The 15,564-nt window shown below is 36.5% G+C and overlaps 1 protein-coding gene across 1 annotated transcript in view; it reads right to left on the reverse strand.

The window, feature by feature from the left end:
• LOC138143691 (protein mono-ADP-ribosyltransferase PARP14-like) overlaps window positions 1–8,231 on the reverse strand; it is a 49,811-nt gene extending 41,580 nt beyond the window's left edge. The window contains exons 1-4 of the mRNA XM_069064918.1: window positions 7,969–8,231; window positions 4,883–5,013; window positions 4,228–4,261; window positions 335–580 (exon numbers count right to left, since the gene is read on the reverse strand). Of these exons, the coding sequence (XP_068921019.1) occupies window positions 335–580; window positions 4,228–4,261; window positions 4,883–5,013; window positions 7,969–8,152 (595 nt within the window). The 5' untranslated portion in view covers window positions 8,153–8,231. The remainder of the gene's footprint in view (window positions 1–334; window positions 581–4,227; window positions 4,262–4,882; window positions 5,014–7,968) is intronic.
• Between the last annotated feature and the right edge of the window lie 7,333 nt (window positions 8,232–15,564).

Below are 15,564 nucleotides of genomic sequence, written 5' to 3' on the forward strand. Positions count from 1 at the left end.
CCTACCATAGAAAGCCTTCCCTATCTCCTCTTAATTTTGGTGCCTCCTGTATTTTCATTAATTCCTGTTAATCTATATATAGTTTATTTGTACATAATTGTTCGCTTTCTGTCTCCCCATTGGACTGTAAGTTTCTTGAGGGCAGGAACTGTCTTTTAGTTTTCTTTGTGTTTCCATTACTTAAAATAGTTCCTGGAAAAATAGTAGGTATTCTATAAATATTTATTGTTTGCCAAGATTCCTAAAAAGCAAATTTCAGGGATTGGTCTTTCCTGTGCTAGTAAGACTCTCAAGGTAGCAAATTAAAACTTTCAGATTTTCAACCCATTCTTACCAATGGTTTTCAGAAAGTTAACCACAGCAACCTCAGCTTCTGGTATGATTTCTACTGTAAAGTCTCCACTTGCTTCTGAGAAGCCACTTGCATTCTCCACCAACAAAGTCAATAGATCCTCTGTCACTGTGTCTTGGATATTTTTAAATACAACCAGTGAGGAAATAGTTCCAGGGCCTTTGGAGCTATCCTTGGTCTGGGATGATCTCTCCAGTGGGAGTTTTGTGTCCTGGTCTTCTGATGTCTCTAGTTGGAAGAAGGAGGAGGAGAAAGAGAATGGGAAGAAGGGAAAAAGGAAGATGTAGTTTATGCTGAAGGACAAGGCTGACATCACAGTGCTGCTGGGAAAGCAAAGTCTTTGACCTTCACTGAGCAGTCTGCTGACCTCTCCTTATGGCTGAGGACAGTTATTTAGTTTTATCATCAGGGTGGTCAGCCAGTCTGTGACTTCTACTCTCTCTGTACCAACTGCACTCCAATAATTCAAGCAGTGAACTACTTGAACCCATGCAGAATATGAAGGTGTGATCAAAGAATATCTTTCTTTGTCTAACAGTTAATGCATCTGACATGATATGCTATTTTTTTTTCTCCTCTATCATGCTAGACTATATGGAGACTTTGGCTACAAACTTCAGGAGAAATAGGAGATACCGTCCTTTAGCCTTTCATACTTAACTTTGGCTTCTGTTGAAGCCACTTGAAACACATTAAGAAATGTGCAAAAGAAATTGACTTTTCTTTGTTTAAGAGTAGCAGTTCAACAACGGAAGAGTTAATTAGTGCTTAGGGTAAAGAAGTTCGTAGTTGCCCTCTCATTTTGGCTTGTGAACCTAAGTGTATTAGCAAACAAATATTTAATGGATATCACATGAACTATCTCCTTGCCTATATTGATTTTGGGTATCATGACCTAGGACAGACAGAATTAATTTCTCCTGGATGTTTTCCTTTGTTTAATGCTACAGACCCTCTTTTGGGTCCAACATGCAGTCTATATGATGATCCATCTCACAAAGACAATTGTGAGAAGTACATTAGGATAGTAAAGCAAAATGTCTATGCCTACCAGAGAAAAGTGCCTTTTATCATTAATAAGATGGCTGAGTGAAAGGGGGAATTAGTGGGGAGGAGAGAGCAGATGACACTTGCACCTCACTCTCATCTGAATTGGATAAAGGAGGGAAGAATACATGCATACATACATACATACATATATATATATATATATATATATATATATACCAATTATGTACAGAAATACATCTTACACAACAGGGAAATAGGAGGAAAGTGTATAAGAGAAAAGTAGGGGGGAGGGGATGAGGGAAGGTAGAGTAAGGGAGGCAGTGATCAAAAGCAAAATAGACTCTTGAGGAGGTCAGGGTAAAAAAAAGGATGAAAATAAGAGAATAGGATGGAGGGAAATATGCAGTTAGTAACCATAACTGTGAATGTGAAGGAGATGAACTAACCCCATAAAATGATAGAAAATAGAAAAATTGGTTAGAAACCAGAATTCCCCCCAAAATGTAGTATTTGTTGTTCCAAAGAAACAAACTTGAAATGGAAAGATACAGAGTTAAGACAAGGTAAAAATCTATAATACCTCAGATGAAGTCAGAAAGATAAAAGTAGTAATTGTAATCTCAACAAAACAAAAGCAAAAAATAGACCTAATTAAAAGAGATAAATAGGGAAAATACATTTTGCTAAAAGATACCACAGAAAATGAACTACTGTCATATTGAGCATATGTGTACCACATGGCATATCATCTAAATTCTTAAAGGAAAAGTTAAATGAGTTAAAGAAGAAATTAGTAAAACTATCATAGTGAGGAACCTCAATTTACCCTCTCTTAGACCTAGGTAAATCCTACCATAAAATAATCAAGAAAAAATTTAAGGAACCAAATAGAATTTTAGAAAAGTTAAATTTGCTAGATTTTTGGAAAATATTGAATAGGAATAGATAGGTTCATACTTATTTCTCAGCTGGGCATGGCACTTCACAAAATTTGATCATGTATAAGGGCATAAAAATCTCACCACTAAATGCAGAAAAGCAGGAATACTAAATGCACTTTTCCCCTGAACATAATGCAATAAAAATTACATTCAGCAAAAAAAAGGGTTTTGAAGCAAAGATTAGAAATTACTTGGAAATTAAATAACAATCCTAAAGAATGGATGGGCCAAGAACAAATCATAGATACAAGAAATTCGAGGGGAGGCATATTAAAGAAGGGATTAGTCCTAAGCAAAACAAACACTAATTAAGAAGGCATAAGAAAATTATAGTTCTTTCTGAGGTGTCAAAAAATGGGAATCTGTAGGAGTGCACATAAATTGGGGAATAGATAAGCAAGTTATGGTATATAAATGTAATAGAATATTATTGTATTATAACAAATACTGAAAGAAGTGGTTTCAGAGAAACCTTGGAAGACTTATATGAACTAATGAAGAGTGAAGTTAACAGAACCAAGAGGACAATTTATATGACAATAATTCTTTATAATTAAATCTTTTGCTGTTTGCTCATTATTTTATATATGTACATATTGTTCTCCTGTTATAAGGTAAGATCCTTGAGAACAAGAATTGCTGTGCTTTTGTCATTTTATTCACAGAGCTTAGCATAGTACCTTGCCCATAGGTGGCACTTAATAAATGTTCTTTGATTGATTGTAAGGTACTGTACAGAGTACTATAGGACTAGAATGTCTATCAGTTTTGTCTTCAATGAATTTATAGTCTGAGTGGAGAGGCAAGAAAGACTAATGTATTTGACTACTATTTTGTTAACAATGGGGAGCCACTGAAGGAATGTGGTGGAGGAAACAACATGATACAAGCAATACTTTAAGAATTTTATTGGCATTGATGTGTAAAATGGATTGGAAGAGGAAAAGAATGGAGGCAGACAGACCAGATAGGAGGCCTCTGTAGTAAGCTAAGTGTGAAGTAACAAGGTCCTCACCTACAATATCAGCAGTGGGCATGGAAAAGATGGAAAGTATGCAAGAGCCAACAGGACTTAGTGACTGATGGGATATAGGACAATGAGAAAAAGGAAGGAATAAAAATTGGCATTGAGATTTTAAGCTTGGCTAACTGGAAGAATAGTAGTACAATTAACAGAAAAATAAGAAATCAGGAGTAAGAATTATTTGAAGTATGGGAGAAGGACAAAAAAATGAAAAAAAAAAAAAAAACCTTGACCATGGAATCTGTGCTGGAATGCAATGTCGATGTTATCTAGGTCAATCTGCCAGCCATTTACAAGAATTCTCATTACAGCAACCCAGACAAGGAAGGGGGTATTTTAGAAGAGTCACATTATCCAAGGGTTTTCTATCTCAGGTTTAAGACCATTGTTAAAGTTGATACTAAGAAGCCAATTCACAAAGGTGGCATGACTATGCAAATGACTACCTGGTCTATTTGTCCAGCCCTAGTCTCTCCCTTGAATTTCAGGCTTACACCATCAATTGACTATTAGACATTTTGAACTGCATGTCCTGAAAGCATCTCAAACTCAACATGCCCAAAACAGAGCTGATTATCTTTTCCCAAAATCAACCCATCATCTGAACTTCCCTATTTTTGTCAAGAAGACTACCACTGTTCCAATCCCTCCATGTTTACAACCTTCAAGTCATCCTTTACCCCATCAGTTTTTGGCAACATGCCCAAATAAGTTGGCTCTCCTTAGCCATTCTACCTCTTTCTAACATGTTCCATCACAAAGCATGGATTTTAACCATGACCAAGCTGAGCATGCTCTGATGACTATAGAAAATCATGTATGATAATGATGACCTCCCTTAATGAGGAAAGGAAGTGATTAATGGCTGTATATCATACTCATTCAGAATTAAATGTTACCTTGTTCTTGGGCTCCATCTTTGATCTTAGATTCCTGAAAAACAAACAAAATCCAAATATTAAGAAGAATTCCTCTACTCCAAGAAGATGTATTTAGAACCAGTCTGGTTACATACAATTAGAATAAATAAACTAAACCCTGTAGCTTCCCTAAGTCACACAAATTCATAACACAAAGGAGATAATAATCCTACTGCATCTGAATTACTTGCATAACACCTGGGGTACCATGTTCTGTCCTGGGTAGCCAAATTAAGAGTTTGATTAACTGAGGAATCATCATTAGAGAGTGATTAGAATGGTGAATCATTTGTACCATACAAGGAAGAGTTGAGGAAGAGTTTTTGTTTTATTTTTAGTTCAGGGAAGAAAAGAGCAAAGGGAAACAAGATGTCTTTCCATTCCACCCTGCTTTTATGGGCTTAGCTCTCAATATTCTCCACCTTGTGACTCCAGAGTTTGTTGCTTTCTCTATTCCTTTTCAACTCAACAGCTGCTCTTTTCAATACATCCAAGAGCTCACATTTACTGCCACATTTATACCTTCATATTCCTTTCAAACATTTTCTTCCTTCATAGTCCTATGATACTGCATACTTGTTCAGGGCATACCCTGCTGCCTCTCTACCCCTTCCCAGTCCATGACATACTTTACCTCTGTGGTGACTGGTTTCTCACTGATTTTATTCCCATCCTTTACTGTAGGCAGTCTCACAGTGAATTTCAATTTTTCCTCTTCTGTCAATTTTAACTCATGGTTCTCTCTCTTCAGAACTCGTTGTCTTACTGAAAAATAAAGGGCAAAGAAGATTGTAGCACTGGAATCTTTAAAATAGGTGAAGACAGTCCCATAGCTCTATGATTTACACACTTTTGTACAAGTAATATATTTAGTCATGTATCCAAAGAGAATGTACATGAAATAATTCATTTACTCAATAATTATGTCCCAAATTCTGACTATGTGCATTAGCATAAAGCAAGATGCTGATGACAATAAAAACCAAGACAATACATAATTCCATGTTCTTAAAAGCTTACAGACTTTTGAGGAGTCAAGATATTTGTACACATATGAAAATGCAAAAAATAAGTTGACAATTTCTGCTTATGTTCAACATTTATTAAGTTCTTGTCATATTCAAGATATTTTAGTAGGAGCTGGGGTCACAAATACAAAGTGAAAATCATCCTTGCCCTCAAAGAATTTACATTCTCCTTAAAGAATACAACACTTCCACAGAAATGGAAATACCAAATCAACCAAAAAGGGAGACAGCCATAATGATAGCAGGATCAGGAATTTGGGTTACAAAAATACACGTGTGGCCCACACATTGCCATGAACCCATTCAAATGGCCTTTGGAATTGTGTTCAATATGACATCTAAACCCTTTTTCACTGGGGTGGCTTACTCACTCAATATGTCCCCACATTGGAAGGTCTGGGCTTTTTCCAGGATTAAAGACCAGTGAAAGGTGTATATGTTGCTAAAACTTACTCATGATCCTAGAGGTAACCTTGGTATGGTGGAGAGTGGGGAGGAAATAAATTCAAACTACTTACCATTGTAGTTCCTAAGCTTCCACTAGTATACTTCATAGATATAATAATTATAATGAAAGTATGGACTCAAAAAATTATGAATACCTTTTGTTTTTACATCACTCCAATTTCCCCTATATCTTTTTTTTCCTCCAACTTCTGAAAAAATGGAGTTACTATTATTCTTTCCCTGTGAGCTCCCAACAGCTAACAGCCTGTCTGGAATCAATCATCTCTCACGAAGTCCCAAGCAACTGCCATTATTTCCTGATTTTCCTCTGTTTTACTTCTTTTAAGCAGCAGCAAGTAGTCTCCCTTTTGCTTTTTTCTCCATCTTCAGCTTCCTTCTTTGGGCAGCTACTGTCTTCTCATTCTTCTGATCTCTGGCTTCTTCTCTGCTTAACTGGTTATTAAAGCCTCAAATCAAGGCTTCACCATAAGTAGCAACCCATCCTAACGCAGGTAGAAAAACCAAAATCAACAGTTCTATCAGGTGCACCACTAACAAGCAATGTACTATCTTGTAATAGTGCCCAAACAGATCTTTGATTTATAGTTTCTCTTCTGTACCCTTCAAAACCCTGAAAATGGTCATTTGTAAAATAGTTGATTGACAATAATGCAATGTAGTTATTCCCACATTGTCATTGCTTTTACCTTGGAGTTGCTATCAAAAAGAACCTCTTGGGACATTTATCCTAGGGACTCTTTTCTCTCAGATCCTTCAAACTGTTTCAGGTCACTTTTCTCAGTGTCCTTTTCTGCCCTTTATCAACTAAAATATCAGTATAAAAAGCTGTATACACACAAATAAATATTTAATAGTTTCATGTATGGATGTGGCTCTCTATGAATGGGGGAACAGGAGGGAGGGACGAGGAAAAGTTGTGTAGAAAGTGGCATTTGACCTGGGCCTTTAAGGGGAGCGGGAGTGGAAAATCCAAGAATCCAAAATGAGGAAGAAAAGTATTCCACATATGGGGGCAGCCTGTACAAAGGCATGAAGATACCAGGAACTACAAGACAGGTGCTTTGGCTGGAAGTTAGAGTACATGAGCAAAGGTGATGTTAAAGCAGTCCGAAAGAAAGGCTTTCAATTACAAACAAAAGAACTCTATTTTATCCTAGAGGCAAAAGGAAGCTCCTGAAGCTTTACAAACAGTGGAGTAATATGGTGAGAGGTGAGTTTAATCACATTGGCAACTGTGTGAAGATTTCACAGGAGAGGAGAGGCAGGTGGACTAGGAGTAACCCATGATTAGCCCTTTCCTGTTGATCACTTAAGATATGCAGTTACTCTGTAAAGAAAGCTATTCAAGAGATCACCTGTGAAAAAGGAACTCTCAAACCTGATGAGGTCAAGTGCTCAACTAATTTTTTTTTTTAAGTAGATAAGGACACAGTATTCAAAAGTTTGGAAATCAATGCTAGCTCACTAGAACTGCAAAAGACTTCTGAGTAGCTGAGTGGGTTCTATGTAAATGTCAGTGTAGCCCAAGCCAACAGCTCTTCCCTAGCCACCCAGTCAGTTCTTCTGAGAGAACTACTTGCCTGATCCCTGCCAGCCAGGGACCCCATGGTGAGCAATATTTTTCATACCTGTGCAGGTGCCTCTAAATTGTGCTGCTGCAACTCGGCAAGAAAAGGAGCTATTCTGCTGCCCAGTGGGATATGGCCAGGGCTGTGTCTGCAAAGCTCCCTAAACTGACAGTTTCAGCTGCTGCTGCTACCACTGGCTCTTCTCCCCACCTCGATTTCCCTTTGTGATTGTAAATAGAGAAATCAGCACAGACCTGACTTTTATATATTCTGGACATATTTTCTACTTTCCCTTCCCTCAGAAATCTATATATGAAAATAAACTCCTTGAATAGTGGGAGAGAGACAGAAGGGAAAGGCAGAGAGACAGAGACAGAGATAGAAAAGGAAGGAAGGAAAGAAGGAAGGAAGTCATTGAGTCACATCTAAAGAGCATACATTTTGGAATCAGGGACCCTGAGTATTATTCCTGCCTTGTCTGTTTACTACCCCCTCCCTTTACTAGGTCTTAGTTTCCATTTCTGTAAAATCAGAGTTGAACTAGATGAGCTCTCAGGTCTCCTTTCGTTCTGACCTCCTCAGGGTTCATAACACCCTTCTTAATTTGTAATGCCTGGATTTCATCTCCTTCCTACACAGCCCGATTCACCACCTACCTTCTTCACTACTAAAGAGGAGAAGGATTTCCGAACATCCCGTCTGCAGTGTGAGCACACACTCACCCCCTCCTGATCTCCGGGAGCTCTGGAAGTAGCACTGCAACTTGTTACACAGCTTCTTGGGGGGGTCAGGACCCCAGGGCCCCTCCAACACCAGAGGGAAAGAGTCTGGGATCTCCATGGTCCACCCCCCACCCCAGCCCTGGCTTTGGGCTTTCTACTAATTTAGAAAACTCTTTTGGTTTCCTTTTCTTGGAAAGCCAGTCTCCCTGAATTACCCAAGCCAACCCCCAGAGGGCAGTCACCCGGCCAGTTGCTAAGGCGGCTGACTACAAGTTCCAACAGAAATGCTCACTCCCCTTCATTCCGGTTCTTTTACTCAGGTTTTCAGACTCTCCTTCCTGTCACTTGAGAAACTTTGAGTTAATATGTTAATGTGTGTGTGTGTGTATGTGTGTGTGTGTGTGTGTGTGTGTGATGGATCGCTTGTTCACACAACCTGTAAACACCTAGGGACCCCTTCTCAAAATAATATTGTTGAGCACATTAAATAAAATATATAACATTACAAAGGAAAGCAGCTGTTTTCAAATGAGGTTATCAAAATATTAGGGTGAAAACCCCTGAGTTAGCACCCCTAAATTAAATCTGTATTGATCTTTCTCCTCTTACTCTGAGGAAGGGCTAAGGATTCTTTGGAAGATGATTTGTTTCCTTTTCCACCAGCAGTCTTTTGTTAAACTGACATTTCAAAGACAATACACAGGAAAAAATTAACAAAACTGAAAGCAAAAATAACATTGAATAAATAAAAAAGACTTCCCTTGTTCAGTCTTATCTGATCCTTTGTGACCCCATTTGGGTTTTTCTTGGCAAAGGTACTGGAGTGGTTTGCCATTTCATTCTCCAGTGGATCCATTTTGTCAGGAAATCAGAGGTTACGTGACTTGCCCCGGGTCACACAGCTAGGAAGTATCTGAGGCTGGATTTCAACTCACATTTTCCTGACTCCAGGCAAAGTGCTCTATCCACTAAGCCACTGGAGGCCTCCAATAAATTAAATTAGGAGTTGTAATCAAATTAGCTAATGGTTTATTTTTCACTTGAAAAACAATAATGTCAACCTGAATTCAAGAGAAAATAGCCAATAGAGCAAAATGTAGGTCTCTGATTAGGGCAAGTGAGCTGCAGCTTGAGGTGCCACAAAGCAAGTTCTGGGGTGCCAAGGGGGAGGCTAGAAACAGACTTTATATAAGGTACTAAGGCAAGGGGAATGGCCAAGGTGCAGGTGGGAGTGGTTGGGCAGAGGATTACACAAGACCTAGTAGTTACTATGTTGAAGGACTGTAGGTCTTGGAACTCTATAGTTTGTAGAGCAAAAGAACTGGGGTTATGACCAAGGATAACTTACCCAGTAAAGTTGAGTATAATTATGAATGGAAAAAAATGAACATTTAATGAACTGACTCAGATATTTGTGACAAAAACAGTAGAATTTAAGGGGGAAAACTCAACACGAAACCTCCAATAGAAACATAAAGTAAATATTAAGACCAATTATAAAATAATAAGGTCAGATTATTTACTCCTTATATATGAAAATATTGTCAGTTCTTTTGTGACGGTCATTTTTATTTAGGCAGTTTGAAAGAAAGGCTTGGGCCAAGTTGAGTATGATGAGGTGATTAAAAAATAAAACTGTGTAGGGAGCCATAAACAGGAGCAATTATCTCTTATGAATGAGGCAAAAAAGGAAAAATTTATACAGAAGAAACTAGTAGGCGGGAAGGTGGGTAGTACTGAAACCATACTCTCATTGGGAATGGGTTAAAGAGGGAACAACATATAGATCTTGAAGAGTATAAAAGTTTTTAAATCAGAAAGAAATAAGAGGACAAAGAGATAGGGTGGGGGCAGAGGATAAGGGAAGGATTCTTGGAGAGGTAGGAGGGCAAGTAAGTGAGTAGAAGTAAAGCAGGAGAATGAAAAGGGATAGGAATAGGGTGAGAAGGATAATGAGGAAAAATAAGGAGGAAAGTATAAAATAAGTAATTATAGCTTAAAATGTGAATGGGATAAATTTGCTTATAAAATGGGAAACTGATAGATTAAACATTTTAATTCAACAATATATTTCTTTCAGAAATGCTATGAAAATGAGAGATACACACAAACACAAATAGAGGTCAGGAGTAGAATGTATTATATTTGAAAAAAATGGGTAGTAATCATGATTTCAGACAAAGTTAAAAGATTTAATCAAAGGAGGAAATAGGGAAACTACACTATACATCAGTCATATTATTATTATTTGCTTTTTGGAGGGGGAAGGCAGGGCAATTGGGGTTAAGTGACTTGCCCAAGGTCACATGGCTAGTAAGTGTTGAGTGTCTGAGGTCAGATTTGAACTCAGGTCCTCCAGACTCCAGGGCTGGTGCTCTATTCACTGTGCCACCTAGATGCCCCTTGTCATATTATTCAATGTTGTTTTAGACCATTTCAAATAACTAGAGAGTATAAAATATCTGAGATTATATCTGCCCAAACATAGGAACTATACAAATATAAACACAAAACATGCTTTATACAAATAAAGTTAGATCTAAATAATTGAAGAACATTTATTGTTCTTGAATAGGTAAAGCCAATATAATAAACAAATTGAAAATTTTGTCTATGTAACCTGTTTATGTGATGCTATCCCAATTAAAATTATTTTACTGAGCTAGAAAGAATAATAACAAAGCTTATTTAGAAGAACAAAAAGCCAGGAACTTCAAAGAAACCAGGGGAAGAAAGATGTAGAGGAAGCATATTCAATAGTATAAGACTTTAAACAACATTATAACATGAAAGCATTGTTGAAGTGTAAAATGAATAATTTTGATTATTTTAAATTAAAATTTTCTTGTATAAATAAAACCAATGCAGCCAAGAATAGAAGGTACGCAGAAAATTAGGGGGTGGAGGAAATGTTCATAGGCAATCTCTCAGAAAGAGTGTGTTTGGGTTAGAAAATTACTGTGCTATAGGAAATAATGAGTTGGTTGATCTAGAAAAACACAGAAAGACTTGGACTTATGAAAGAAGATGCTACCCACTTCCAGAGAAACAGATGACAAGCAGAAGTAAACATAGCATGTTCTTACACATGTGTGTATGGGTGTATATATGCATGTGTGTTTATAGACATATATGTATACATGTATAGGCATGTGTGTGTGTATCGCCACACTTAATTGTAGTCTTCTTTTTAGAGAGGAATGGAGGGGAAGATAGTTAAAAGTGCACAGCAGTGAACAAAAGAAAACCTACAAGAAAGCAAAGCTGGACAGCTTTGAAACTAATGGGCAATATTTATTATACAGGTTTTCTTGAAATGGAAATTTATTGGTTTATATTGAATCCTCTATTATGTTCTTCTGTGTACATGGTAATGTTTTTTTCTCTACTTATTTTGTACTTGAGTTTAAAATAAATTTTAAAACTTTTTTAAAAAGTATGATGAAGGGGATGATTTAATAAAATCCTAGAAGGACTTATATGAACTGATGCAAAATTAAATCTGAAGAATTAGGAGAACAATCTACATAGTATTAGCAATATTAGAAAGCTAATCAATGGTGAAAGATTTAGTAACTTTGATCAATATTGTAATGTATCACAATTTCAAAGGACACGTGACAAAAAATACTATTTCCTATGGGTGGGGGAATAGTAGAGGAAGAAACGAGCTAGAAATAAAATTTGTTTTTTAAAAAAGGGAAAAAAGACAGAAAAGAGTAGTTAGGGATGACAAAAAGGTGGGGGGGACATTGAGACATTTTTAAAATGCATAGAACAGAGAGAAGTTCAGAAGAAAACTGTAAAGTGCAAAAAGATGAAGCCATGTCCAAAATTTATTATGTGTATTTTTAGAAGTGTTGTGAAATGGAGATTGTTTCAAATATGTACATGTATATTACTCTTGTTTTTCACAAGAATAAACCCCCAAATCTAAAATTGTTTTAGAAAGAAATTTATTAGGATGTTTGTTAGAGGAGAGTGAGCCAAAAAAGAGGTTTGGCTTCCTCCTATTTAGGCTCTGGAAGGTTTCCATTATATAGGATTTAGACAAGGGTAGATGCACATGAATAACATGTATGCAGTTAGGCAATTTTGCTGAGAGGGTAACTGGAGAGCAAAGTATATTGAAATGGATAGCAGTAAATGTAAGCATCTAATAACATTTTGGTGAAGCCAGAAAACAAAGGTAATGCAAAACACACTTTTGCGTGGACCCAAAACTAGACCTGGGTGAGGGAGAGCCAAAATAAAAATGTTTTGCATAGATCAAGGACCTGGGGGAACCCCAAATTCCTTGTAGCAATTTCTGGCATTCCTGGATATTTACTGAGGTGAGGTCCTCATTTGGTGTTCAAATAATCTGTAGTCATGTAAAGTTAGGTTCAAATAATATTAATTAATTATAAATATCAATCCATATTCTTTTAGTGTTCTGTGTGTGTATGTAAATGCTATTTTTTTGGTGTTTAAGCTCAGAATAAGAAAATTTGATTTAAAAAACAAACAAGAATCTCAAAGGAAATAATTTTTTTTTAAGGGAAGCAAGGGGCCTAGTAGATTTCAAATAATACTATAGATAGCAGTAATCATCATGATTTGGTGTAGGTTAAAAATAGATTAACCAGTAAAACAAATTAGGCAAACTGAAAATAGAAGCAAGAGAACATAGGAGCATAGTATTTCATAAACCCAGACTTTAGATGCACTATTACGTAAAAACTGCTGGGAGAAGGCAAACTGGAAGAAATTAGGCTCAGACTAACATCTCATACCATATAGTAATATAACTACTAAATGAATATGTGACTAGCCCTAAGAGGTCACATTATTTAGAGATAAAAATTAAAAACTGAAGAAGTCAGTGGGTGGAGCACTGGCCCAAGAGTCAGGAAGATTGAGTTCAAATTGAGCATTGGTACTAGCTGTGTGACCCTGGACAAACAACTTAACCCTGACTGTCTCCTTCCCCTACCAAAAAAAAAATTTAAACAAACAAGTTTTTCTGGCTCTATAGATAGAAAAAAGTTTGTGGCCAAACAAAAGCTAAAGAGGATCACAAAATTAAATAGACAATATTAATTATATAAAATTGAAAAGGTTTTACACACAAAAAAATGCAGCTAAAATTATAAGGGAAACAGTTAACTGATAAAAAAAAATTCTTTGCAACAAGATTCTCTGATAAAGGCTTCATTTCTAAGATATAAGGAACAGATTCAATTTTTATAAGAACAACAGCCATTCCATAAGTGATAAATGGTCAAAGTATATGAGCAGACAGTTCTGAAGGTTAAAAAAAACAACTAAGCTATCAAGAGTCATATAAAAATTATCAAAATCCATAATAATTAGAGAAATAGAAAATAAAGCAATTATATCATGCCACCTTACATCTATTAGATTGAGAAAAATTGACTGAAAAAAGGAAAATTACTAATGTGGGAGAGGCTATGGGAAAACAAGATTAATACAGGGTTGGTCTAGCTATTCTGGAAAACAATTTGGAATGATGACCTCAAATTTCCACACTGTTACTCAAATATACTCTTTGACCATTTATCAACTTAGAAATATCTGTCAGTCTATCCTATTCAGGGAGAATTTCTAGTCACTATACTTCTCACTAACTAGGAACTAACTAGGAAGGCTTGAGTATGTCCGAAGATATAATACCAGAAGTTAGAAGCAGAGAGAAATACCCATTAAAGATTACTTGCTAAGCAGCTCCCAGAACATCATCATTCAGTTAAAACTCAAGGATGGGAGCGGCCAGGTGGTTCAGCGAGTAAGAGCACCGGCTCCAGTGTCGGGATGACCTGAATCAAATCCAGGCTCAGATACTCAGCACCACACCCAGAAATAACTGGCCGTGTAACCTTGAGCAAGTTACTTAACCCCGATTGCTTTAAAAAAAAAAAAAAACAACTCAAAGATGACTGGAGCAATGGGATTAGTGGTGTGAAATAGGACCACCGGAGGAACCATAAGACCAGTAGAGTACTGCACCAGCAAAAGTCACCTGGACAGCAGTTAACCCAGAAACAGCTTATGGTAAACTATAGGAGCAGAGGTCCAGTAGAGCACCCAGCAGGCAGCAGACCTAGAAAGAGCAGCATGGTGACCAATCTTCAGCCATCTTGCAGTGTCAAAGATGTGAGTCACTCTTTCTACATGAGGAAGCAAATTTACAAACCACATTTTTCGTTTTCCTAGAAAAATTAAGAAGTGCTATTTCTCTAGTCTAAAATTCCACTCCCACCTCCCAGCCCCCACTTTTTTCTTTAGGAAAAGAGGAAAAACAAAAACAAAGACTTTCTTTTGAAATACAGTAAGGGTATAAGTGGAAGAGTTTGTGGTCAAACAAAAGACAGAAGATTTTAGGAAAGGTATGATGGACAATTTTGATTACATAAAATTAAAAGTTTTTGCAAAAAAAAATGTGGCTAAAGTTAGAAGAAAAGCAGGTGATTGAGAAAATTGAGAAAAAAATCTTTGTGGCAAGTTTCTCTGAAAAAGGTCCCATGTCTAAGACACTAAAAAACTGAGTCAAATTTATAAGTGATATTCTCCACTTGCTAGATGGTTAAAGAACATGAATAGGTAGTTTTCACAGACAAAAAAAAATCGAAACTATCAATAGCCATGTAAAAAAATCACTAATAATTAGAGAAACACATTAAAACAACTTCAAGGTAGCACCTCATACTCATCATATTGGGTAGGCTGGCAGAAAAGGAAAATTACAAAAATGGGAGAGGATAACATTTATTTTAAGCATTCTTTTCTTTTTAAAATCATGTTTTTAAAACTTGATTTCCAGATTTTTTCCTTTCTTCCCTCCTCACCCACCCCCACTGGGAAGATAAGCAATTCAGTATAGGTTTTACACATGTAGTTACACAAAACATTTCCATAGTAAATATATTGTGAAAGACTAACTATATTTCCCTCCATCCTATCCCGCCTCCTATTTATTCTATTTTCTACTTTGACCCTGTCCCTTTTCAAAAGTGTGTGCTTCTAAGTACCCTCTCCCCCAATCTGCCCTCCCTTCTATCATCTCCCCTCTTATCCCCTTCCCCCCAACTTTCCTATAGGGTAAGATATCCAATTGAGTGTGTATGTTATTCCCTCCTTAAGCCAATTCAATGAGAGTACAGTTCACCCATTCTCTTTTGCCTTTCTGTTCTTTCCCTCCATTGTAACAGTTTTCTCTTGACTCTTTTATATGAGATAATTGACCCTCTTCTATCTCTCTCTTTCTCTTTCTCCCAATATATTCCTCTCTCACCTCTTAATTTTATTTTTTAGATATCATGCCTTCATATTCAACTCATCCTTATATATATGTGTGTGTGTATGTATATATATATATATATATTTATTTATTTATTTATTTATTTATACACACACACATATTCCCTTCAACTATCCTCATACTGAGAAAAGTCTCATGAGTTATAATTATCATTTTTCCATGTAGGAATGTAAATAGTTCAACTTTAATAAGTTCCTTATGATTTCTTT

Source organism: Petaurus breviceps, unplaced genomic scaffold (assembly GCF_028583685.1).
Source record: "Petaurus breviceps papuanus isolate PSGF00001 unplaced genomic scaffold, PetGlider_PUasm1.0 90654, whole genome shotgun sequence".
Lineage (NCBI taxonomy): Eukaryota > Metazoa > Chordata > Mammalia > Diprotodontia > Petauridae > Petaurus > Petaurus breviceps.